The sequence below is a fragment of the Cavia porcellus genome, unplaced genomic scaffold (assembly GCF_034190915.1).
Source record: "Cavia porcellus strain 051 isolate PalLab524CR breed Dunkin Hartley unplaced genomic scaffold, mCavPor4.1 scaffold_5, whole genome shotgun sequence".
NCBI classification, from domain to species: Eukaryota; Metazoa; Chordata; class Mammalia; order Rodentia; family Caviidae; genus Cavia; species Cavia porcellus.
In genome coordinates, this window is record NW_026947488.1 from 107,373,149 (window position 1) to 107,400,414 (window position 27,266).

The 27,266-nt window shown below is 36.4% G+C and overlaps 1 protein-coding gene and 1 long non-coding RNA gene across 2 annotated transcripts; one reads left to right on the forward strand and one right to left on the reverse strand.

Moving 5' to 3' along the window:
- The first annotated feature begins 6,890 nt into the window (after window positions 1-6,890).
- On the forward strand, window positions 6,891-14,556 carry LOC134475851 (uncharacterized). Its single transcript, XR_010047180.1, has 2 exons — window positions 6,891-7,558; window positions 13,981-14,556. It is a non-coding gene; the product is annotated as an uncharacterized LOC134475851 (long non-coding RNA).
- A 7,240-nt stretch (window positions 14,557-21,796) lies between these two features.
- Window positions 21,797-23,082, reverse strand: LOC134476183 (protein kinase C iota type-like). The gene has a single exon (XM_063249498.1). The coding sequence runs from the start codon at window positions 22,886-22,888 to the stop codon at window positions 21,797-21,799; it is 1,092 nt and encodes a 363-aa protein (XP_063105568.1). The 5' UTR covers window positions 22,889-23,082.
- Window positions 23,083-27,266: the final 4,184 nt, after the last annotated feature.

Genomic DNA, 27,266 nt, shown 5'->3' on the forward strand with positions numbered 1-27,266 from the left:
TAGCAAAATGTGAAAATTAGCAATGAATGGAGCAGAAAGTGAAATGAATAGGACAAACCGACAACAATGACAGAAAAAGAGCTCAACAGAAATGAGGCAGAGAAGGAACAGCAATTTTGGAGAAAACAAGACATCACAATAGGTAGTGCTGACTTAATATCCTCTTGTTTTGAAGTCCCATCAAGCTTTTGTTCTTCTGTCTCCATCGGTTTTAACATGTTGTATCTTATTGGATTTTATTATATGTGATGATATAAACAAAAACTTTTATAGACAAGGAGATTATACAGAAACCATTGTTCATTTTCTGTTAGTTGATTCTGAATACCCTGTAATACTGTCATTCTCTTGAACAGTTTTATATTGTCTTGATATGTTTGATGCTACAATATACGAAGTTATACCCAAAGATTTTAAGGGAAGAGACACTATGGTAGCTACTATTATGTCGAGATTATCTTGTGGTGAAACACTATTTTGCTTAAATGGCTATGTTTTGACCTGTGATGTTTTGTTGCTATGCCCTCTTTTATATCTCAATCTCTTTTTTATTTTCTACTTTTTCATTTTTATCCTTTTAATTAAGGGAAAAATAAAAAATAGGATATATTATAGTAACCCACTTTGATTTCCTATTAACTTGATTTGAAACTCTGTATTGCTCTCACCATCTTGTTTTGACTGATTTTCCTCTATTCTGTTATGCTTGATAGTACCAAGTTTGAAAGTATAGGCAACAACTATGAAGACAATAAGATTCATTGTGATGCCCATTCTGGTTGATTATTATCTTCTTTTGAAGTCCTCTAATGTCTCTAATGTTTTGGTTTTATTGGTCTTATTCTTTACTGTTTTGTTCAGTTTTATTATGACTGATGATATAGGCAATTCTTTTTAAGATAACAAGAGGCATTATGGTAACCATTGTTGATACCTTGTATGTTGTTTTTATATTATGTATTATGCCCATCCTTTTGATTTGACAGACTCTGTCCTGGTATGTCACATTTGGTTTTACTTTCTTCAAAAAAAATTAATAAGAACTATGGGAGTAATAAAACCCAAAATGTGTAATTGTCATTGTACAAAGAAAGGAAAAGAAAATTCTCTAAAAGACATAACTGCATATATATTTAAGTGTATAAGATAGATAACCATATTACTGAGTTTTGTTGGATCATTGAACAAAACTGTATGCAGTCTCACTGTTTGAAAGTCCTCTCTATATGCTTTAATTTTGTAACTTCAACAACTATTTCTAAGATGACAATATGTAATTAATTAGTGATTTTCTACTGTTTATTTTTTCTGAAATTCTGTATAACTTGTACCTCTTTTCTGTTTTTTGTCTTTTTTCTCCTTAAATAAAATTTTAAAAAATAAAATTAATTCTTATAATAAATAAATTATATGCTCCAATATCCTTTATATATTAGACATATGCATTAACTTAGTTACATTTCATATCTGAATGTATTTTACAGTTATTTATCTTAAAATGAATGCACTTGATGTTTCAAATTAGACAGCAAAACAGCAAATACATAAACATTAATCAACCATAATAAAAAATATATCAGCAAGAATAACTAAGCTAAATATAAACCAAAAAACAAACTCCATCTTTTCCTGCATGAAAAACTTGTTGATAAGAAAGGAAAAGATGCATTTGCTAAAAGTTTGTGTTATAAGCTCACAGAAAGAATTTTCAGACATTTGCACAGTGATATGTAACAAAAATGCATTTCTTGGTAAGAGTTGCACACAGTTTATATAATCTTCAAAGTTAACTTTAAGATGACCAGTATGTCAAATCTGGTGCCACCGGTATATTTTATTTGATAGTACCACTTTTCACCATTCTCAACTTATACTCTAAACTCACAGTCCAATTTTTGTAGGTTTCTAGAGTTAAAAACTAATTCAATACTAATAGAATTTTAATGAAGAATGATTAAATGATTGCTTTTGTGTTTGCTGTTTGCAATTACACTCATTATCAGTATTACTTTGCTTATACAATAAGGCAGAAAGAAAACACCAAGATTTTAGTCATTACACATCAATTTCCTACTTATTTAACTTTTATGCAGAAATTTCTGAATAATATTGCCTACAGTAATGAAATTAATAAGTGAATTCAGCAATTTTCAAGTATAAGATCAATATACTTCATCAAAATTATCTTCAAATGTTTAGAAAATAAATTGGAAAATTATAGTTAATTTAAGTATCACTTAGAATAACCGAAATGCAGTTTGTAGTGAGTTTAATAATAAAAGTACTACAAGTCCTTTAGAATGTGCAGTAGTTCTCTTTGTGTGACTAAACCTTCCATTATTACAAAAAAAAAAAACATAATTACAAAAGAAAAGCTTTGTGTTGGTTAAATTTGAGAGATTCCAGTCTCTGGGACTGTTGACTTGCAGTGACACAGTATGAGCAGTGAAGCAAAACTTCTAACCTCATGGCTAGGAAAGAGTAGAGGGAAGGGAACACACTGAATTTCATGATCTTCTGCAGAGATTTGGTTCTAATGACCTAAGTACCTCCAACCAAGTTCCACCTATCAGAGGTTTCACTCTCTTCTACCAAGTCTTCAACACACTTTTTTTAATTTTAAAAAGATTAAGACAAAAGAGAACATAGCAAAACAGGTCAGAACAGAAGAATTTAATCAACACAGTTTCACCGCAAGACAACTCAACATAACAATAGCTACCATAGTGTTTCTTTTATTGAAATATTTGAATATACTTTCATACACTACAGTATCAAACCTAACAAAATAGTATAAAATCATTCAAGAGACTGAAAATATTACAGGGTATTCAGAACCAACTAACAGAAAACAAACAAGGATTACTATATTATTTCCTTTTCCATAAAATTTTTGTTTATACTATCACACCTAACAAAATCCAATGAAATATAACGTGATAAAACCAATGGAGACAGAAGAACAAAAGCATGGTAGAATGATATTAAATCAGCACTAGCTATGATAATGTCTTTTCATCAAAATAGCTGTTCATATCATCACAGACAAAATGAAACAACCAGAATAAAACCATTCCATCATGAATGAAAACATTATAAGGCTTCAAAGCAATATAATGGGGAATAATGATTACCATACACTTTGATATATTCTTATCATTTCTTACACTAAGAAGACTGTATGGTATTTATACATGACAGGTTGATTCATTTCGCTTATAAGTATGGTCTCAAACTTGAGACCAAGCCTTCAACACTTAAGCACTGAAGATAAAAACTGTAGCACCTCTTATTTGTGGTTTTGCTTTCCACACTTTCAGTTAGCTACAGGCTTTGTGTCTGTGATTTGTGGAATTATACAAAAATAAATCATTTGTTAGGGTTAAATTTTACCCTTTACAGTACTACAATGAAATCTATTTCCATTCCTCTCTATCCTGCTTCAAACATTAACTGTTGCTTTCTCAATCATTTCCACATTGTACATGCTAAATCAGTAACAGTAGAAATCTTGGTTTTCAGATTATCATGGCACTGCATTCTTGTGGTCCAGTGACTTTTATGTTAACTCAGCAAAAGTGCAAAACACAGTATTAGTTATGTTGGCAATTTGGGTATGCCTGAAAGAAGACATAGTGTTTTCTTTAAGGAAAAAGGTGAAAGTTTTTGACTCAATAAGTTCTTTCCTTAGAGAAAGCAAAGTAACCTTACATTGAGATTGCTAAAATCCATAGTAAGTGAGAAAATGTTAATTTCTCAATGTGCTTATAGCTTAAATTTTGCTACAGATCTGCACACAGAATACAACACTGTATACAGGTTCTAGGATTTTCCATAGTTTCACACATACATAAGGGACATTGCAATATATTCCTATGGATAAAGGCACTAGTATACAATACAATGTGTATCTAATTTTTAATATGGACATTTTCTGTATTCAAAAGTATCATGTGCAGCACTTTATTTTAAATAGACATGAATTAATTCAGTTTCATTAAAAATATATGAAATTTTAATAAACTACCCAGATAGTTTCTAAATATTTATTATAATAGTGTCAAAGATGCAAAAGATAGACAAAATTGAAAGACATTTTTAAAAACTGTTATCTAGTTTTTCTGTAAAGGTAATATGATCAGTAGAATGTTGGTACTGGTATAAAACTAATATATCAATAGAAAGTTTTAAAATAGTGCAAAATTAGTTCTATATCAAAATGTTTCTTTGCATTTTTATGTATTATTTAATTGATGCCATCTTCCCAATTTAAGTTACTTAAGGTAATCTTTTAAATAACTGAAATTAACAAACATTTTTACCAGAAAAATGAAAGGATACCTTTCTAATTCTGCACATTGCAAATAATTTAAAATATAAATAAATGTAAAAGTAATACAAATATTTTATAATAAAAAACATGATTTTAATTTTGTGGTATCTAGTAAGCAATAATCATTTTAAAAATAAATTCAAATCATCCATATAAAATGTATTTGTTTAAAATACATACCTAATAAACTATGAAAATAATAGATTAAAAATATTTGCAAGTTTTATAACCATTGAAGAATTTTTTCTTCAAATATAACATACACCTTCAAAACTACAGAAAAAAAAACTCATATAAACCAGCCTAATTAGGACCATGTACAGAAATTGTGCATAAAATATGCTCAGTATTATCAGTCATAAAGGAAATACGGACATAAAAATATGCTCAATATTATTAAGCATAAAGGAACTGCAAATTAGATTCCCAAACAGATCCATTCACATGCACTATAACAGTTACAACCCAATGTAATTATGTCCCTGTGATATGTTGGCAAGAACTGACACAGTTGTAGCCCCTGTATATTATAGGTGGGAGAATCATTAGAGGAATACATAGTCCAAGCTTCTTTTAATTAAAGTTTACTTTACATCTGGCTAATAATCCTGTAATTACAGTTCCGAATATTAACCGTTTCCGTTGCTCATTGTGAAATGCAAGTGTGTGATGGAAGGAGTCTTTCACGATTTGCTGTCAGGTTTCCCACCACTGCAGACACTGTAACACAAACATTATTGCTTATGAATTTGCTCATAAAGCTAAAAGCACATGAAAAGCACAACAAAGGTGTTATAAAACTAGTTTTCAAAGAATGAAGATTTTGATATGTATTTTAATGTATTTAAATGATTTTGATAACTAAAAATACCAATAAGAACAGTTCAATACTATTCATTCCTATGCATTAATTGAATACTTATCAGCAAGAATAAGAGGATGTGACACAGGCCACAGCAAAGAATGGATTTGCAGTCAGACAATTTAGTACAGAGTATGCAAAAATAAAACACTGAAATGAGGGATGAGAATATTTCAATTAGATTTCCGTGGTCCAAAAAGGTAAGAAGGATTGGGAGGCGGGCATGCAAACAGAACCATGTTTTCAAGACGTGAAAATGTCTGTGAGAAGAGGAAAAGCAAAGCATCTGTGTGTCTTATGTACAAAGCAGAGGCCCAGCTGTGCATAACGAAGTAAACAGTTTAAACACTATTTCATTTTATTTTCTGTTTTATCTGAACATTTCTTCATTATGTTTCATTCACTTTTGAAATTTATTTTAGAGGATACAATAAGACATAAGATTGTACATTCTAATGGAGTTTCATGTAATATTTTGGTAGCAGGTTTCCAAACAGCAGCAGGAAGCAGTAGTAGGAGAGTTTTGGCCAAAATAACTTCATCCAAGGTGACTACAGCATCTCTAAGCTTGTCATGACAGAGCCACTTGCATTCATAAGCAGGGTCTCCTCAGCATCCATCAGGGGGAGTCAGATTTTAGGCACAATCTGGTGGGCCAAGCGTGGTGGGCAGACACATGTCAGGACTGGGATGTCCAGTGCAGCATGAGGCACCTGGACAGTGAGGGCTTGGACTAAGATGAGCTTGTCAGGTTTCTTAATCGCAAGGACAGCAGCTATTAGAGCATGAAGATAAAAAGGGAGTAGGCAGCCCTGAGTAAGCATCATTGTTTATGTGAACTCAAGGGCCCACATTTTATAGGATGCAGAAGCTCTAAGAAATTTGTGGATTTTTTTCTTGTAGTCAGTTTGTGCAAGACATTGTGCAGAGCTTTTCAGTCTTTCCAGCAGGCAGCTTGGAAGTCATCAGTCAGAAGTGCTGCAATACGTTGTGATGGGAAATCAACAAGGTCATCTGTGAGGGCTTCTGAAAAAGAGGACACATAATTTTTGATGCTGGGTGGGTCTTTCCATTTTAAAACAAACATGAACTGGCTGACAGGAGCAAATCAAAGGCAGGAGATATTCTTTAGGTCCTGACAGCTATGCCAGCAGACAGTGGGTGGCAGAAGACTGAGGCAGTGCATATGGAGGCCAACTGCTGTAGCATTGTTAGCTCAGAGATTCCGACCGGGCCTTACACACAGGAGAGGCCTATTTTAGCAATTTGACAGTCTACAGTGTTTGCCCAGGAGACCATAACAGAGCTGAAGGAAACAGAGAAATAGGCTGTCTCAGAGAAAAGGTGTTGGTGGCTTGCCCAAATATGTCCTCAGGCTCCCCAGCCCCCCCAAGTAATGGGAGAGTCCTTAATTCCATAGGACAATTGAGTCCAATGAACTAGGGCAGTGCAAGTAAAGTGTATGGGTTGGGAAGCACAGAGTGCAAAGTGATGGCTGTACTATTGTACTATTGTACTATTGCTGTACTACAGTACAGCAGTTATTTTCTCATGCAGGCATTGTGTTCCTCTCAGGGATCAAGTGACGGGGAGGCTGACTGACTTGGTGTAAAAGTGATGGTCCCTTCTAATTTGAAGAGCAAGCCTCTTCTCAGACAGGAACTGATGTTGGTGAGGTGTCCTTCCAGGCTGTAAGTTAGTGCCTGAAATAAAGAGTGAGAGATAAGAGTCCCAGCTGCCCCAAATGGTAACTTTTGACAGAGGGAACTTCGGAGGGTAAGAGGGTTCTGTTCTATTGTCTATCAGGAGGCACAGGTTTGCCCCAACTTCTACAGTGACTGCAGGTTCTCAGGGGCCCAATTTGATAGAGCTCAGTTTGTCCTCTTTATCCAGCCCCAGCATGGAGAGAAGAGGTTCAGGCTGAGGGGGCCTGGAGAGTCAGGTTTCTTTATGTCTTGCATATGGAACAAACATTTTTCTGGTGTCAATAGCCTGAAGCCAGAGGGCGTGACTGTCTATCAGGCTGAATTTTCTTATGGACATCATATGCTTTAATCAGGTTTCTGGGTGATGGCAGGTGATTAGCTTTTGTGTCCCTTTTTGATGTCTGAGATGTTCTTGATTGGGCTATTTCTAAGGTAAAGTGACCTTTGGGAAATATCATGGTAACTCATTCATCAGGGCTCACAGCCCTATATTTCTTGGTCAAAATGTAGAACTCAGAAGGAATTGCTGCAGCTGTTGTGGGTAAGCATTAAATGATGCTATCTGATCAGTGTAGGAAACAGAAGGCTCTGGAGAGAGGACCTCTGTGGCTGAGTGTGGGCAGCGGCTGACTGGAACTGGTGCAGGGCTGGAAGGAGGTGAGTTGGGAGGGGGGAGTGATGCTGTAGGTGCTGGCAGGGACTCTGGCAGCTGAGGAGGGGTCAAGGTGGACTTCTCAGGGAAACCTGCCTCTGCTTTCTTTTATTTTTTTTTTTTTTGAGACTTAGGGAGCAGTTTGGTTTCATTTTTAAATCCATAAAAATCCTTTTCTGCAGTCAAGGACTGCAGGTTTTGCCAAATTAACTCCCATTTCTGGCTTCCTTCATGTGTGCTCTGTATTCTTGAACAATGTGGTAACACAAAAAGAGTGAGTGAGCACCCCTCAGAGGTGCTCGGGGTTTAGGGTTTCTGTAATTGAATTTTAGAGTGCAATATCATATTTCATCAATTATAGCTTTCAGTCCTATTGACTCTAATTTCAGTGTTTCTCAAAGGGAGAAATTTGAATATAAATAGTTTGTAAACAATAAAATGGAGTTCTGAGATAGTTTCGGTGACTCAAAAGCAAAGAATCAGATGAGACAGTTTTCCATATAGAAGAACTAGGTGATGTTATCAATAAACTGAAATGCATGTTAAGAATAGGCTGAGAATTTCAGACCTTGAAGACAGGATTGCAGCTAGTGAACAGGAAAGGAAAGATCTTTTGAAAATAACAAGGAACCAGGAAACAACAATTCAACAACTGCAAGATGATGCAAAGAAGAATAACATAAGAATGATAGGGATTAATGAAAGAGAGGGAGACAACATGAAGGATGTCAGGAGGATATTTAGAGAAGTAATAGTTGAAAATTTCCCAAGCATGAGATCAGAAACTGACATCAGGATCAGTGAAGCATATAGAACTCCAAACAGTCATAACCAAAATAAAACTACACCCAGACATATAATAGTCACCATCCCAGAAATCCAACACAAGAATAGATTATTAAAAGCTGTCAGAGAGAAAAGACAAATCACTTATAAAGGAAAACCTATCAGAATCACAGCAGACTTCTCAGCACAAACGATAAAGTCAAGAAGAGCATGGAGTGAAGTATTCCAGATCCTAAAGCAAAATGATTTCCAACCAAGACTGATATATCCTGCAAAACTATCATTCAAAATAGATGGTGCAATACGATACTTCCATGACAAAGAACAGCTGAAGAACTTCATGAACACCAAACCAACCCTGCAAAAAATATTGAAAGACAGTTTAGATACACAAAGGAAAAAACCACTAAGCAAAGCAAATAATTAAACAGAACCGAAAGATAAAGATGCAACAGCAGAGAGATAACATTCCTACAATTAACCAGCATTTAACAGTAATAACCATTAATGTAAATGGGCTCAATGCACCAATCAAAAGAAACAGACTAGCAGAATGAATCAAGAAACAAAATCCAACCATATGCTGTTTACAGGAAACCCATCTAACCCAGAAAGATACTCACAGACTGAAAGTCAAAGGATGGAAAACAATTCTTCATGCAGCAGGAATCCAAAAAAAGGCAGGAGTAGCCATTCTGTTTGCAGACAACGTGAACTTTAAACCAACAATGACCATAAAGGACAAAGAAGGTCACTACATACTCGTAAGGGGAAAACTCCAAGAGGAAGAGATAACTATCTTAAATATATACGCACCAAACTCCAGAGCACCCAGTTATATAAAACAATTATTAACAGAAATAAAAATTCAAATTATCAGTAACACAATTGTAACAGGAGACCTTAATACACCACTGACACCAAGGGACAGATCAACCAGACAGAAAATGAGCAAAGAAATAACAGAACTGAATCACACCTGTGAACAAATGGGTTTGATAGACATATACAGAATGTTCCACCCAACAACATCAGAATACACATTCTTCTCAGCAGTACATGGATCATTTTCTAAAATAGACCATATATTAGCTCACAGAACATATTTAAGCAAATGCAAAAGAGTTGAAATCATCCCTTGCATATTATCAGATCATAGCGCTCTGAAATTAGAAATTAATGACAAAGGATACTGCAAAAATTCCGCAAACACATGGAAACTAAATAACACACTCTTGAGTAATCAGTGGGTCACAGAAGAAATTAAAGAAGAAATTAAACAATACCTAAAAGAAAATGAAAATGCAGATACAACTTACCGGAATCTGTGGGATGCAATGAAAGCCGTTCTGAGAGGAAAATTTATTGCACTGAGTTCCCACATCAGGAAAACAGAACGAATACAAATAAATAACTTGATGCTACACCTCAAACAGCTAGAAAAAGAAGAGCAAGTCAAGCCCAAAGCCAAAAGAAGAGAGGAAATTATAAAAATCAGAGCAGAAATCAATGCAATAGAGACTAAGAAAACAATCCAAAGAATCAACGAATCAAAGAGTTGGTTCTTTGAAAGAATAAATAAAATCGATAAGCCCCTAGCCAACCTTATTAAAAAAAGGAAAGAAAAAGCTCAAATTCATGCAATAAGAAATGAAAAAGGAGAAATCACTACAGACCCAATAGAAATACAGAGGATCATCAACACCTATTTCGAAAACCTCTACTCTCAAAAGTTTGATAACACAGAAGAAATAGACAGATTCTTAGAAGCATATGAAGTACCAAAGCTAAATCAAGAGGATATAAAACTGTTGAATAACCCAATCTCTGCTAATGAAACTGAGAATGTAATTGGGTCCTTGCCCACCAAGAAGAGCCCAGGCCCAGATGGATTCACTGCAGAATTCTACAAGAAATATAAAGAAGACCTAATGCCGACACTCCTCAAACTATTCAATGAAATTGAAAGGGAAGCAATCCTTCCTAAGTCATTCCTGGAAGCAAATATTACTCTAGTACCAAAACCTGAGAAAGACCCAACTATAAAAGAGAACTACAGACCGATCTCCCTAATGAACACAGATGCAAAAATCCTCAATAAAATATTGGCAAATAGGATCCAGCAAATCATCAAGAAGATTATACACCATGACCAGGTGGGATTCATCCCAGGAATGCAAGGATGGTTCAACATACGCAAATCAATAAATGTAATCCACCATATCAATAAAGCCAAAAATAAGAATCACATGATCATCTCTATAGATGCAGAAAAAGCCTTCGATAAGGTCCAACACTTATTCATGATAAGAACTTTACAGAAAATTGGAATAAATGGTCTTTACCTCAATATAATAAAGGCCATTTATGACAAACCAACAGCCAGCATCATACTAAATGGCCAAAAATTGAAAGCCTTTACTTTAAAGTCGGGTACAAGACAAGGATGTCCTTTATCACCACTCCTATTTAATATCGTACTGGAAGTACTAGCCAGAGCAATTAGGCAAGAAAGAGAAATAAAAGGGGTAAAGATAGGAAAAGAAGAAGTTAAATTATCATTGTTTGCAGATGACATGATACTCTACATAGAAGACCCCCTAAACTCCATTGAAATACTCTTAGATACAATAAATAAATTCAGTAATGTGGCTGGATACAAAATCAATACTCAGAAATCAATAGCATTCCTATACACGAACAACAAAATTACAGAGAGGGAAATAAGAGAAACTGGACTATTCACATTAGCAAGCAAAAAAATGAAATATTTAGGAATTACTCTTACGAAAGAAGTGAAAGACTTATACAGTGAAAATTATAATACACTGAAAAAGGAAATTGAGGATGATCTCAGAAAATGGAAAGACATCCCTTGCTCATGGATAGGAAGAACAAACATTGTGAAAATGGCCATTCTCCCAAAACTGTTATACAGATTCAATGCAATCCCAATAGAAATACCATCAACATACCTTATAGATCTAGAGAAATCACTCCTAAATTTCATCTGGAACCAGAAGAGACCTAGAATCGCAAAGGCAATTCTAAGCAGCAAAGACAAAGCAGGAGGCATCACAATCCCTGACTTGAAGTTATACTACAAAGCAACAGTAGTAAAATCAACATGGTATTGGAATCAAAACAGAGCTGAAGATCAGTGGAATAGATTAGAAGATACAACCACAACTACGAACACACTCAACCACCTTATTTTTGATAAAGGAGCCAAGCAGGTTCACTGGAAGAACAACAGTCTCTTTAATAAATGGTGCTGGAAAAACTGGCTCTCCATTTGCCGAAAACTAAAGCTAGACCCATGTCTATCACCATGTACTAAATTAAAATCTAAATGGGCCAAAGATCTGAATATTAAAACAGAAACACTAAATCTATTGGAAGACAAAATAGGTAGAAACCTTGGAGACATAGGAGTAGGTAAAGAATTCATGAACAGGACTCAAACAACACGGGAAATACTTCCCAGAATCAATAACTGGGACCACTTCTTATTAAAAAGTTTCTGCATGTCAAAAGAAATCTCCAGCATAGTGAAAAGAAAACCCACAAACTGGGAAAAGATTTTAGTGAACTCTCTCTCAGACAAGGGCCTCTTGTCTAAAACATACAAAGAATTAAAGAAACTCAGACCTCCGAAATTCAAAGATCCAATCCAAAAATGGGCATCTGAGATGAATGTGCAATTCTCAGATGAAGAAATGCAAATGGCAAATAAATACATGAAAAAATGCTCATCATCATTGGTCATTAGAGAAATGCAAATTAAAACCACACTGAGATACCATCTCACTCCTGAAAGAATGGCCAGGATCAAGAAAACCGACAACAAATGCTGGAGAGGCTGTGGGGAAAAAGGAACTCTCCTGCACTGCTGGTGGGAGCATAGACTGGTACAGCCTTTGTGGAGATCTGTCTGGAGATTTCTCAAAAAGTTGGGACTGGAAATCCCATTTATTCCAGCTATTCCACTTCTAGGCATATTCCCAGAAGAACTGAAAGCATCATACCACAGTGATTTATGTGCAACTATGTTTATAGCAGCACAATTTGTAATCGCCAGATCTTGGAAACAACCCAAGTGCCCATCAACTGAGGAATGGATAAAAAAGTTGTGGTATTTCTATACAATGGAGTATTATTCAGCTATAAAGAAGGATCACATTGAGATATTTATCAATAAATGGGCGCAGCTTGAGACCATACTCATAAGTGAAATAAATCAATCTCGCATGTGTGAATACCGAATAGATTCCCTAATGTAAGTAATGATTCAAATATATAAAAATATTTGGTAATCATGATTCCCCATTAGGTGGCCTTGAAGCCTTATAAAGTTTTCACTCATTAATTAAAAAGGCTTTATTCTGGGCTTCTTGATATGAAAATATTTGAAGGTAGAGTATATGAAGTTTTACCCAAATATTTCAAGGAAAAAGACACTATGGTAACTACTATTAAGTCAGGTTATAAGGTGGTGAAGTACTAGGTTATTGAAACAGTCATGCTGTGACCTCTATTGTTATATTGTTATGTCCTGTTTTATCTCAATCTCCCCCTTATTGTTTCAAAAAAATTATTTAGTCATTTCTTATGTTTGTCTTAATTAAAGAAAAAAATTCAAAAAAATTAGGATATATAAATAGTAACTCTTTTCGATTTCCTATTAACTTGTTTTGAAGTCCTGTAGTACTCCCACGATCTTGTTTTGACTGATTAGACTCTGTTCCATTCTATATGATAGTATCAAGTTTGAAGACATAGGCAACTACTTTGAAGACAATAAGATTCACTAAGATACCCATTCTGGTTTGACTATTGTCTTCTTTGGAAGTCCTGTAATGTTTACAATGCCCAAGTTTTATTGGTCTTGTTCTCTACTGTTTTGTCCAACTTTATAATATCTAATAAGATAGACAATTCTTTTTAAGGAAACAAGGGACAACGTTGATAACCATTGTTGATAAACTTGTACTCTGTTCTACACCATGTGCTATGTCTATCCTTGGTATTGACTGACAGCTTTGTTTTGCCATATTTGACTGTATTCTTCCCCCCCCCAAAGAAAGTAATAAGCACTAAGGAGTAATAAAATCCAAGATGTGTAAATTTTGTTGTAAAAAAGAGAGGGAAAAAAAAAAAGAAAAAGAGCTCTAACGGATATAACAGCAAGTGTGTTTGGGGGTGTTAAATAGCTGACTTTATCAATGTTTTTGGAACATTGAACACAGCTGTTTGCAGTCTCCCTGTTTGAATGTCCACCTTGTGTTCTTTGATACTGTGATTTGAGGAACTATTTTCAAGAAAATAGTGTGTAATCTACTAGCAGGTAATTTCTTACTGTTATGGTTTTTTGTTTTGTTTTGTTTTGTTTTGTAGTTCTGTATTGCGTGTACCCTTACGCCGCTTTGGTTTGTTTTGTGTTTTTCTCTTTTTCCTCTTAAATAAAAAAAAAAAAAAAGAATAGGCTGAAACACTCCAACAACCAATATTATAGAACTAGTATTATTAGTTATACAACTACTATTGTAGTTCTTGCTATTTATTATTATTAAGCAAAGTGTTATCTTGATTTTCCTCCTTGAAAACATTTTTGGTGTTTTAGTGTCTTTTCTGTTCACAGGGGTGAAACACCTGACATTTGCAATTTGAAGAGCAGAATACTTACTCTTTTGGTTCATGCTGACTGGCTCCAAGACAAAGGCCTGCTGGTGGGAGGACCTGGGAAGAAAAGGCTTCTCATGTCATGGTAACCAAAAGGGAGACAATGCAAAGAAAAGCCAGAGAATGATGGTACCTTTCAGTTTATGCCCACATAATCCTGCTCCTAGCCAGGTTACACTTCTAACAGCACATGCAGTTGCTAAACTCATTAGAGGGTGAATTCAGTGATGAACATACTCACTCCATGGTCTACTCACCTTCACTACCCCACCTGAGATTTAGGGGGGATGTTTTAAGTAAATCTTACAATTCTGTTCTGGTCCTGAAAAGATTTATCATCTCTTTGTGTAAAATGTACTTACCCAATCACCAAGACTCACCAGGGTTTTAAAAGTTCAAGAACTATTTTTAGGAAAAGTCCTAGTCTAAAATTTCCTTTGAGACTGAAGGCATACTCTTAGCCATGAGCCACTGTTAAAAATATTTAAAATACTACCAACATATAATGGCACATCATAAACCTTCTATTCCAAAAGACTGAAATAAGATACAGAGAGTTATGTAGACTGGATCAAAGTGAGAATGGAGCCCAGCATAGTGAGCATTAAATTCTAGAGCACTGTGTCCAGCACTCAGGGAAAGTTGTGAAACATATGAGAACCCAAGTTTTTGTGAAACCCAGTCCATGTGAATTTGCCTATTGAAGCCCTCGTGGCCTTTATTGGGGTGGTTCTGCTAGCTACCTGCAGCTTTTCTGACTAGATGTTCCTCAGACTCGGCATCTTCAGCTTCCTCAAGCCTCCATTACACTTTTGGCTTCTTCTTTACAGCTTAAAGCATTACTTTCAGGGCCACCCTGCTTGACCTACCATCTTGTGAAATCTGAGTAGAAGACACACAGCTCTTACCTTCTTCTTTCCCATAAAACCAGCACCATGTGGAAAATGCGGAGGTCTGTGGTCAGATCTGCCAGTTTCCAGTTTCTCTTGGATCATGGTTACAAAGACATCTGATGCCTAAACTACAGGAAATGCTTTCTTGGATAGCACTGAATGAACTTGGCTCTCCAGGGCTCTAGTTCCAAATCAAACTCTTTCATTTTTGGACTTTTAGTCTTCTGATGGGTAAAGTATGCTTAATTTATGAAATGTTCCTCAGATAATTTCCCTATTTTCCTGATGCAAAGAATTTGGCTCTTTTAAACATCTGTGCTCCCCTTTCTGCCAACTTTCCCATGCTATATTTCTGATGAAACTGCAAATTTTAAAAATAATTTAACTGTCATTTTTTTTCTCATTTTCATAACAGATCTTGCTAGAAACAGCAAGCATCCCTAACTATAGATGAACTATTGGGCCGCCTTGAACTTTCCTCAGCCTCATAAATCCTTCATACTTAATCTTCACCTTCTGCACAGTCTCATGCTTTAGATAAAGATTCCATTTGATTTTTTGCCAGAGTATGACACCCATGACCAGGAGTCCAACAGCCAATGGAGTTCGTATTCCTAACTGAAACTTCCTGAGACTAGCTTTACTGTATGCATTCCTATCAGTATTCTGTTCTTCAAGCTCTGATCAGAATTTCACACCTACCTTGGCAAACAGTATTGTAGATTTTTCTGCCAGATTTTCAAACTACTCCCAAGAATGTCTTCCAAACAAGTGGAAGCCAGTAAGTCAGATACATTTACAGAAATGATCCTGCTTTGTGTATAAAAATCTATTTTGGTGACTTTCTTTCTTGCAGGGACAAAATATTCAATACCCAGAACCTTAAGGACAAAAGATTTATTGAGGCTAATATTTCACTGTCTGCAAGAGAGAAATGGCATGATGGAAAGGCCTGATGAGAGGAAATCAGCTCATGTTACAGTGGTCAGAATTCACACAGTGAATAGGGACCAGACAGTCCTAGTTGCCTCCAGGTCAAGGCCCAGGTACCTGCCTCTAGCCAGACTCTAAAGAGCACACTCAACTGCTAAATTCACAGTTGGTGAATCCCTTGATGGGTGTAGTGCCCTGATGATCCAGGCACCTTTCAAAACACAAAGTTTGAACACATGAGACTTTCTGGGAAATTTTAGATCTAGCAAAACGGTTGATATTATTTTCAACGTTCAAATTCCAATATCAATTGGTGGTTCTGTTTTAATTTTATTTTAAAGCTCTGTGCATAAGCTTTCTATGGATTCCAATGCCATGAAATTACTAAGAATTATTCACACTCATAACCCCACTCTCCCAGAATTTAAAGTCTATTTTCTTTACCTTTCAACTATTTGTCATATTGTGTCTCGTTTCTTGTAATATATTTGCATAACAAAATAACATTAATTATAGGAGCTAGCTGTGTCTTGTTTCATTCATTCATTAAATCACTTATTCCACCAGTATTTATTGAAATGTATTATTTTGATATAATATGGATTGATTATAAAAACAAACAAAGACTATGGCTACTTTTGAAAAATATATTCTTTCTAAAAGTGAGGGAAAAACAAACCAAAAGTCACAATTACATATTTGCCAATTGAGGTAACTGATGTTCCAAATACAAGTAACGTATTAAGAAAGCAGTAAAAATGTAGTAATTAAGTATTTCTTCTTGAGATTATGACTATTACTTTTTTTTTTTCATCTCAAATAGACTGCTTAGCAATTTGGTATGTTATATATGTGAAAACAGAAAAATCGGGCCTCCCAAACCTTGCCAAAGTTAACATTATAATAAAAAGTAAAAACATTATTTCTAAAATTTAGTAGGATTATTAATGTCCTGATTCTTATGCTGAAATATTTTGCAACATATTTTAAATTACTGTTTAGCTGTTTCCTTTCACTTGGAAAGATATAAGAATGAATTTAACTTTGTTTTCTAAGCGTTTCCTAAATTTTAAGATATACTTGTATTGAAGGATCTAATTCTTGAAAAGGTGTCTGAACTCCAAAAGAGAAATTGGTATCTCACAAAATTGTAAACCATTTTTAAGTCCAGTTATTTGGCAAAATGATTTAGGTAGCTATGGGCTTGTAGCATTCATATTACCTTGAACATTGTGCCACCTTTAATAAGAATGTTTCATCATTCTCTCTATACTTAATTCAGCATCTTGAAATGAATAGCTAAGTTTCAGTTAATATATAACGCTTCTGCTAATGAACATTCAGATCTCTCAAGGCCTAGGACCAATTTGACAGTTGTCTGAGTGCTATATACTCCAAGATTCTATTAAGTGATATCATAATTTCCCAAAAAGTAAATGTCATTTTTGGCAAATTTTCTGCCAAAGCACATTCATTGGCAATATGAATTGAGAAGTTAACTTCCCTAGAGAAAATTTTTCATAAACTTTTGGCTGTGTTATATGAAAATAATCAATGAAGGTCATTTTGAAAGTCACAATATAGTATTGTTCATGTCAGCTTATTTGATAACTAGAGAAAAATTTAAGTGACTGCAGGAAATTTTACTTTTGTTACTCAATATACTTTTATTAATATGTAAATTTTGGAATGGTTTTATTTAATTGGAAAGTATGAATTATTTAATAGGTACAAATAAAATTACTAACCATACTGAAATGTATGTACCTACATCTGTGACTAAATTGGCAAAACACTTTGCTATAACTTACATGACTATTTAAAAAGTGTAAATTTGTAAATTAACTTTAACTGATGAACAAAAAAATAAAAATTGTGCATTGTAATGTGTTGCTTTGTGATGTTTCAATACATTTGTGCATTGCAAAATGTTTAAATGAATCTAGAAATATTTAATACTGCCAGAGTATAATCTTTCCACCTGAGACAGAGACATTTCTTAAACTTTGAACTTCTAATTATTTGTTTCATTTTTATAGTTTTACTATATGTATAAATATGAGGGTGTAAACACATGTACAAATAGTTTATAGAATTTTACAAATACAGTAAGTTAACATGTGTGTCTAAAATAAATGTAGGTGCTACATAACTCTTCCTACTTTATCATTTCATCTTAAAACTCAGCATTTAACTTTTGCAAATTTCTGTTTTATTTGTAACACACATACCAGTGTATCCTCTCACTGGGATATCCTACCAAAAATGCATAAAAGCTACTGCCTTTCTTCCTGTACTCTATTTTACATTGTATGATGACTGTTTCTCTTTTATTACCATTTCATTCTGATTGCACATCTGTTTTTTTTCCCAACAATGTGTCTTCTGGTTCATTTGTTAGACTATCTCATCTATTTTTTGCAATTATTCATTTTATTTATAATCAATTTTAATGTATAATATAGTAACTATGTAACTCAACATTGACAACTATGCTGGTTTCTATCCTATTAGACTTAATCCAAGGAGTCCTGGGTCTTGACGTTGCTTCTGTTGCATTATATAAGAAATATTGATGAATAGGGAAATTTTATATTTTTAGCTTTATAATTGCCTGGTTAAATGCTTTCCTGTTCAACACAATCCATAAATACGAGTTATTCATATTATAATTATACTAAAGAAAGTTTAGAGCAGAAGAGGTGTAAAGATTGTTGTTCATGTCACCTAGGAAAAAATGATAATCTGCCATTATGTGCAGGCATCAAGGATGATTTCAGCAAATAAATTCACTCTCAGGTACCCAACACTCATAACTATAACAAGTACAGGCACTGAACTGATAATTCTCTTGTATTTCTTTCCTGTGTTTAATACTTTGGTTTTAAAACTAGTACTAAGGTCTTACTTGGATTACTGTTTTAGGTGAGTAGTTTTATATATCCATGTATATGGGTGTATATACACATATGTGTATATCTTTCTGTATTCATATGTATAAACATAAGCATATGTCTCTATGTTAAAATTTGAACCCTAATTGTATTCTAATATAGCAGGTTTTTTGAAAGCCTTAATAGCGAACAAGAAAATATGTCTGTTTAACTCAGTAGATAATCTTATTAGTGTTTTTACATATGTCCAGAGTTAAGACTTTAGAACTCCAGATTAGCTAAATTTAGAGATGATTTTTCAGTGAAAATATCTTACTTGTCCTAATTACTATGCCTACTTTGCCACTGTAGTCATCTACTCAAAACACATGGATGCTTATACATACTATCCTGAGGAAGATAGGTTTATAGACATACCTTTCATCCTGGATGTGTGGAGTTCTATGAACTCCATTTTATGTACATGTCAAATTCTTTATCCTGTTTGGGAAGTTTTCTTCCATTAATTCTGTGAAGAAAACTTTTATGGCCTTTGTGTCATCTCCAGCTTTTTCATTGATTCCATTCAAACTTATGATGGTCTTCTTTGCTTCCTCTAGCAAATATTGGATTTTTTATGATCTCTTAAAATTTTTAAGGAATCTTTGTTTTCATAGTCACTAGCCCCAATCCTGTACTCTAGATCTGATATTCCATCCTTAGAGATTTTTGATCTGTTGCGTATACTTTCAGCGGTGATTTTAATCTGAATTGCTATTTGATTATGTTTCAAAGATTCCGTTTCTTCCTACATTGGGCATTCACAGTTTCCAAAGTCCTGTCCTTTTTTAAAATCTGTGTCTGCTTTAATTTCTTTCATTTTGATCACCATTTATCTGTGTACTTGAGAGATTTTTTCTATGACCTCTTCCATTTGTTTTTTCACTCTTTTGCTATCATTTCGGAAAATTTCAATGCTTTGCTTTTGATTTCCTTTATCTCGCTGTGCTCTGGGCTTGTCATGGGTGGGCCGGGGGGTCTGGGGTTATATTTTGCTTCTGCATATTTTCATCTTCTCCTTTTACTTTATTTTGTTTTCTGTGTTTTGCTTGCTGATTTCTTATGGTAGGCATCTTTATCAGTAATATTTAGGACTCCCTAGGATATGTCTTTTGTCTATCTCAAAAACCTATTTTCCCAATTGATTAAGGATGAAAAATTGTTATCTATTTGGCTTGGCACCCAATCCTTTGGTCCTGAACAATGAATGTGACTGTGATCTCATACAATCAATTAATATCATACAAGGGACAAAAACATAACATATATGAAATCCTGCCTAACGTAGTACAGTTGTCAATAATAGTAGCATCAAGTACAGGCTATCTACCGACAAACTGTAACTGTCAACCTGATACCTTTAACAAGGAGCAAATTTTACAGTTATATGACAAAATGCAATATATATCAGGAACTTGTATGCAATGATTTCCCCCTAAATGGAGTGATTTTACCTTGTGTGGGAAGTGAGAAGAATTTACAGAGATAAAGGACAAGACAGAGAGATGAAAACGTTCAAATATAGTAGAAGCAAGGCTGGGGTTTAAGAATAATAATTGAAATTTTGGGAAACTGGAGGACACAGGAGACAAGAAATTGAAACTGCAAGTGAAGGGGTATTGAAGTAAACCAGAAAGACAAGAAACAGTATTCATTCGTATGAAGCTACCAAATCAGGAGATAATTGAGGAAAAGAGAAATAAGATGAATAGAAAAAAAAATGTTGAAAAAAAAAGAAAGCTGAAATAAAAGAAAAAGACAAAATAAAGGCAAAGTAACACAGCCACAAACAAAACAGGCAAAACCAACCAGAGAACAAACAGCCAGACAGAGGAAAATAAAAGTAGGAAAATTGCCCTGGTGTCCATAGTTCTCTGGCAGTTTCCAAGTCCGAATCCAGCAATGCGCACTCCAGTCAAGTGGGGCTTGTGCGGCAGCCTATGAGCATCACCTTGGCTTCTGGGTTTAGGAACTGGGGCAGGTCTTTTGTTTCCTGCTTTCTCCTAGAGCTCTTTGATATAAAATCCTCCCACCCACTTCTGTTCTTCCTGTCTGTGTGGCAGGACTTAATGCTCACCTGATGACCAGCGGCTGCTTCATATTCTCCCTCTTGCTTCAGACTGCTCCCTGCCACAGGTCCTGCCTGCAAGAGTGCGCACCCGTTTCCCAGTCTGTTCTTGCTGGGGCCGCCTGCACTGGCATGCACGCCTGCAGCTGGGCCTGTTCTCTCTTAAAGTGAGAACAGAGGATTGGGTAAAGAAGAATTAAAATACATCATATATGGGTACAAATTTGAAACATGTATCAGTGAAGTAAAAAGCAAACAAATGTTTTTCTTCACTGACTTTGGGGCTCTTTTAAGGCATAAATTTCTAGCAGGTCTCTGTCCTTGTTATGTTGGGTTGCATTATCTGCCAAAGATTCACTGGTGAGAATTCTTACACTATTACTTTCTGGCATGTAGGTCTGAACTTTCCAGAAGTTTTCCCTTCAACTGGAATGTATTGAATATCATCCTGGAGAAGTGCATAGAAGTCCAAACCCTAGTGTTTACCACTGTCCTATCACATGCACTGATTTAGTGGGTGTACAATGCAGCTAAAAGAAATGTAGTGTTTTTAAAAAAATGGAATTTTTTTACAAACTTGGTAAAAAGAAATTGCCTCATCGTTAAGTCTTATCATAAAAAGTAACTTTGTCAACCAAAAACCAAAATCAAGCAGGGCATCTTCATATAGATAAAGGAAATTAAAATGATCTTCCAGGCAATTATAAAAGTGTCAGTTGAATGCAAGCTGGTAACAAGTTTTGTCATGCATTAGATATACAAACAGATGCTTAACTGGAAGGTGACAATCAGACTCATTCTTCTTATGTGAAAAGGGGATTGATGTACTCAAAGCCCAAATTCATCTATGCTGTTCACAAAGTAACTGTCATCAGGTGTGAGCTGGACAGGTTCGTTGGTAATTCAGGGTCAAAGTTTTCTATCCTGAATTCTGTACCAATACTTGTCTTAAAGGGAGGAGTCACTTGCATTTTTTTCCATCATGTTCCAGTCCAGATTGTTAAAGAAAGGATGCTCTTTAATATCGATGAATCCTCTCTGAGGGTGACAGCCCAATCTTACCTCTGGCTCCTTCTTCAGAAGACCCTTGAGGATGCTTCTGGCTTCGACAGACAGGTGATGTGGAATGTGGACTTCTCTTTCTAACATAGATTGCGAGACCTTGTATGTGTTTAGATCAGAGTTCTTGGGACTGTCTGCAAAAGGATACGGAGGCTCTCCCACCATCATTTCGAACATGACTGTTCCAAGATTCCCCCAGTCCACACTGAAACCATAGCTTTTGCCTCTGATGATTTCTGGAGCTAGATAACTGAGTGTGCCACAGAAAGTGTTGGTCTTCTCGCCTGCCTTCAGTCCTGCCTTACATAGGTTGTAATCGGTAATTTTAATGTGTCCGTCTGCATCTAGTAACAAGTTCTCCAACTTCAGATCCCTGTGTAATATCTCATGTTCATGAAGAAACTCGATAGCTAAGGAGGTCTCCCCGGAGTAGAATCTCACATGTGCTTTGGGAAAGATTCCGAACTGTTGCAGATGGTATGTTAGGTCTCCTCCACTGATGTAATCCAGGATAAAGAAAAATCTGGTTGGTGTCTCGATGCAGGAATGCAGGCCAACCAGGTAAGGGTGGTTCAAGCTCTTCTCCAATATTTGCTTCTCTACCTGGAGACAAATAAGGTTTTCATCGTCCTTTCTCACCACTTTCATGGCATAGAGGTGATCTGTTGTTTTATGCCGAGCTAGTAAAACTTTACCGTAGCTTCCTCTCCCGAGGACACGGAGAAAGTCAAAGTCTTTAAGAGCAGAAGAGCACAAAGGCCTGCCATTTTCCTCACCAGTATTTGTCTCATTCTCGTCATCTATTTCTTGCATATCCACATGACTTTTAGGATTTGGTGAGACTACTTCCTGTTTGGGATCTAAAGCCATGGAAACCTGGTTTATTGGCATTGTGCATTCATCATGCAAAGTATGGTGCTTGCATGGAACTCTGGCGAGTGTATGGCACTTCTTATGAACTAAAATTTTACAGTTCATACATTTGTATGCCTTGCGTCCAAATCCCCCTGTGGGGTCTGAGCAGACAGCACAATTAGCATGTTTACTGAACCTTTTAGATCGAAATGTGTGGCCGTTAGCGCAGTGAACCTTTCTCAAGTGTCCTGAAGCTCTACAGTAGATGGATTTATCTTCTGGAGAAGATGTCTTAGGCTGTTATTGTACCCAAAACACCTGAGGAGCCTCTGAAAATGATGGTGGGAGAGCCTCCGTATCCTTTTGCAGACAGTCCCAAGAACTCTGATCTAAACACATACAAGGCAGTTGTTTTTGGCACCCAAGGCACTTTAGGATCTTCTGGTATGCAAATCACCTTTCCATCTTGTGGTAAGCAAGGCACTTCAGTACATTCAGATACACAAGACACCTCAGTATACTTTGGTGCATGAGATGATGTATGAATTAGCAGCTCAGAATCTGTATTAAGCTCAGAAAGCATATATCGATCTTCTAATTGCAACAGAGGTAACGTATTGCATGGATCTCTCTTTTCATCTACACATCTTGTTGTGAGGTGTTTATTACCAAATGAGCAGGTGTCTAGAAGTTCATTGCCCTCAGAAGAAAACAAAATCTCAAGGCTTGTCATCTTCTTATCCCCACTTACAACTTGGGCCTGTTGGGAGGTGGTGTAGGCCATGGAGGTACTTGGGAAGAATGGGTCAGAGAAGGGTTGGTCATGCAGGAAAACTGGCATACAGGGCTTAATGGGTGAGGGAGGCCTTACTGCCTTTATTGTCTGTTCAGTGTGGGGTTGGGCATCTCTCCCTGCCAAGTAATTCTCCATAATGGCTCATCCCAGCTGGTCGTATTGTAGGTTTCTTAGTGTTTGGTGGTTGCTGGACACTGTGACATCAGTCTCTACTTCTGGACACCTTGGTCTGTCTGACTTTACTGCTGCCAGCTCTGCTGAGACCTGCCCAGAGCTGCTGAGTGTCCCGGGGCCTGTTGAACCTTCCCCATGAATCTTTTGAGTTTCAGTGTCATTTGTACCTGAGTCAACAGAGTTTTGGTGTGGGTACCTTGATGTTGGCTGTTCACAGTTGATTGGTCTTGGGGAGACTGTCTCTGGGCTGACTGTGAAAGTTGGGTGCCTTTCCCATCTTGGTCTGTCTGACATTACTGCTGCCAGCTCTGCTGAGACCTGCCCAGAGCTGCTGAGTGTCCCGGGGCCTGTTGAAACTTGCCCATGAATCTTTTGGGTTTCAGTGTCATTTGTACCTGAGTCAACAGAGTTTTGGTGTGGGTACCTTGATGTTGGTTGTTCACAGTCAGTTGGTCTTGGGGAGACTGTCTCTGGGCTGACTGTGAAAGTTGGGTGCCTTTCCCATCTTGGTCTGTCTGACTTTACTGCTGCCAGCTCTGCTGAGACCTGCCCTGAGCTGCTGAGTGTCCCGGGGCCTGTTGAACCTTCCCCATGAATCTTTTGGGTTTCAGTGTCATTTGTCTCTGAGTCAACAGAGTTTTGGGGTGGGTACCTTGATGTTGGCTGTTCACAGTTGATTGGTCTTGGGGAGACCGTCTCTGGGCTGACTGTGAAAGTTGGGTGCCTTTCCCATCTTGGTCTGTCTGACTTTACTGCTGCCAGCTCTGCTGAGACCTGTCCAGAGCTGCTGAGTATCTCGGGGCCTGTTGAAACTTGCCCATGAATCTTTTGGGTTTCAGTGTCATTTGTACCTGAGTCAACAGAGTTTTGGGGTGGGTACCTTGATGTTGGCTGTTCACAGTTGATTGGTCTTGGGGAGACTGTCTCTGGGCTGACTGTGAAAGTTGGGTGCCTTTCGCACCTTGGCCTGCGGCATCTGGATGGTGTGAGGCGTTTTCTCAATTTTTGACATAGACTTTGTCTGCCTGGGGTCCTGGGGTTGTGGCCTCTGGATGTGGAGAAACAACTCAGCATCCTCTCCGCTGAGTGTCTCCAGGCAAATGAGCTGGGGAGGTGGGCAGTACTGGATTGTGATGTCTTCTACAAGGGTTCCAAGTTCTGCTTGGTCATGTTGCCAGGAAGTTATGTCCAATAACTTGAGGTCCAATAACTGATAAGAAAGCCTATGGCTCAACTTTTTCATCATGCTAAGTAAATCAGTGGCTAGTTATTTTATTATTTTATCTAAGTATCTGTGAATCGATTTATCATCTATTAGTTTTTTACATTTGCATTTTTCTTATTTTTACTTTGCATCTGCACAGTGAACTACAGATATATCCTCAGATATTCTTTTTAGATACACACTAAGAGTCTTCCTAAGTCACAAAATTGGTCTATCTTGTGATCTCCTTAACTCAGATGCCCAGAGTGCTGGGATTATAGTCATACACCATCTGTCTCATTCAGCATGCTATATATGTAGCAAATCTGGGCAAACTCCTGGCACTTTCAATCATTGGTGATATCTTCACTTTTAAAGCCATGTGTGTACACTGATAGCTTTCACAGTGCAGGGAGGTCTTTTTCATGTAAAAAAGGCCTTTTTTACTGAAATCAAGTACTGGGGATTTGAGCCCAGAGAGCTATGAAATTTTAGGATGTTTTTCTTTCATATCATCATTTCTATTTCATTAGGTAGTACTGAGTCTTTCTAGAAAATTCCACATTAATTTTCCTTTAGAGAGAAAAATATTTGTTTCAGTGTATAACATCTGGGTGTGATGATAGTGGCTCCATAGGTTCTAGTTTTAAGGAACACACGTGATGAATTGTTGAATTTCAGCTAATGAATTTAATACAATGTGTAGTATTCAGTATTATCACATATTATATTTCCCCCAAAATAATATATAACTAGAATGACCTAACTAGGATCACTCCAGTTCATCATAACCATGGTGATGACCAGGATCTTGCAGAAGATTATACCTTGGTAGTTTCTTGCTCCATAGCTACTCTGTAATGACATGTAAACAAGGACAGTTTGTTGAGGTGGTCAGTTACTTTCTGATTTGTTTTTATTTTCTGGAAATCATAAAAGTGGGGCAGGATAGCAAATGGTGATGACATGGCAGACAGTTTTGTAATCACCCAAGGGGTGATAATGAGCATGTACACAGAGCATTTCAAACTTTCTTTTTGGCTGCTTGGAATCACTTCCTGTCCTACCCCAATCAGACCATGTACTATCTGCCCCAAGGGGATAGTCTGCATTTTTTAGATGTGAGGAAGCTATAGCCATTCAGAATGTATTGTTTTTGCTTTTGAGAGAGCTTATTCACTCAGTACAACTGCACTGATGGGGGAGAACAGACACAGAGCAGCCCTTCACGCTCCCAAAATGAGTAGACCATGCAGGAGGAATAGCACCTCCCAACATGGAGTCGCTCTGTGTGGAGCAGTGGTGAATCGCCCCGAAAGGTTACACAAGGGCAGCGAGACTATGAGCTTGAATGTTAATGACACATCTGAGTTGAAAGCACAAGGCCCATGGAGTGTGAGATTTTAACAACAGTGTGTTAGTAAATGTTTAATAACCAACATATTTGTTTATGTATATACATATGTATTACATGTACACATATGTGTATTACAAATTGTGCTGTTGTAAAAGGCATGTAACATACAAGTTATAAAGAGTAAAAACACAGTGCTCTTTCCAATCAATTCACAGGATGCTTTTTATATTTTTGAATCCATAATTGACCTATGCCCCCACCTGACAAACTCCTATAGTTCCAACACAAGTGCTGGATGATACTTTTCTCTAGATTAAGTAGTAAGACAAAAGTTCAAATATCTGGACTTATGTCTGTATGTTACTTGTTCCTCAATGATATGAGTGACTTTTTGCTGAATGGAATAATGATGGTATTGGGGTAGGAGAAGAACATTTTCATTTTGTGTGCAGCTGACATAACAGGTGCAGACATGGCACACTTTTAAATTAAGCACATTTTTAACATTAATCTTCCTCATTTTCTTAAGACTGCAGTCAGTCAGTGAAACTGCAAGTCAGGCCCTGATATGTGGCATTTCATTTCTAGGATATAAAACTTCTACCAGGCTTGGGAGTGTTGTACCCTAAAAAAATAGCTTTGTTATATGTATATTATAGCAAACCTGTATAGGGGCTTACTAAATGTGTTTGTTTTATCCTTTTTCCCTAACTGATATGTTAAGGGACCTAATTGATCTGTTGAGCAACACTCTCCTCTGTAAAGAATTGCAAGAATCTCACCTAATTGATATGTTAACCATTGTTGCTCTCTACAAACTACAGAAGCTGTGCTAAAACAAGCTAACTAGGGTTGTTAATCACTGCTAGGAGCCTCTATTCTCCGCTAAAGAGCTAAGGAAAACTAAAATGGCAATTAATTTACATTTGTTTAAAGTAACCTGCTTGTGTGCAGAGAGATTTGCGTGTGA

Bases quoted from the DNA above. Each gene is read 5' to 3' on its own strand.
- LOC134476183 (XM_063249498.1), bottom strand. From the start codon at position 22,888: ATGAACTGTAAAATTTTAGTTCATAAGAAGTGCCATACACTCGCCAGA.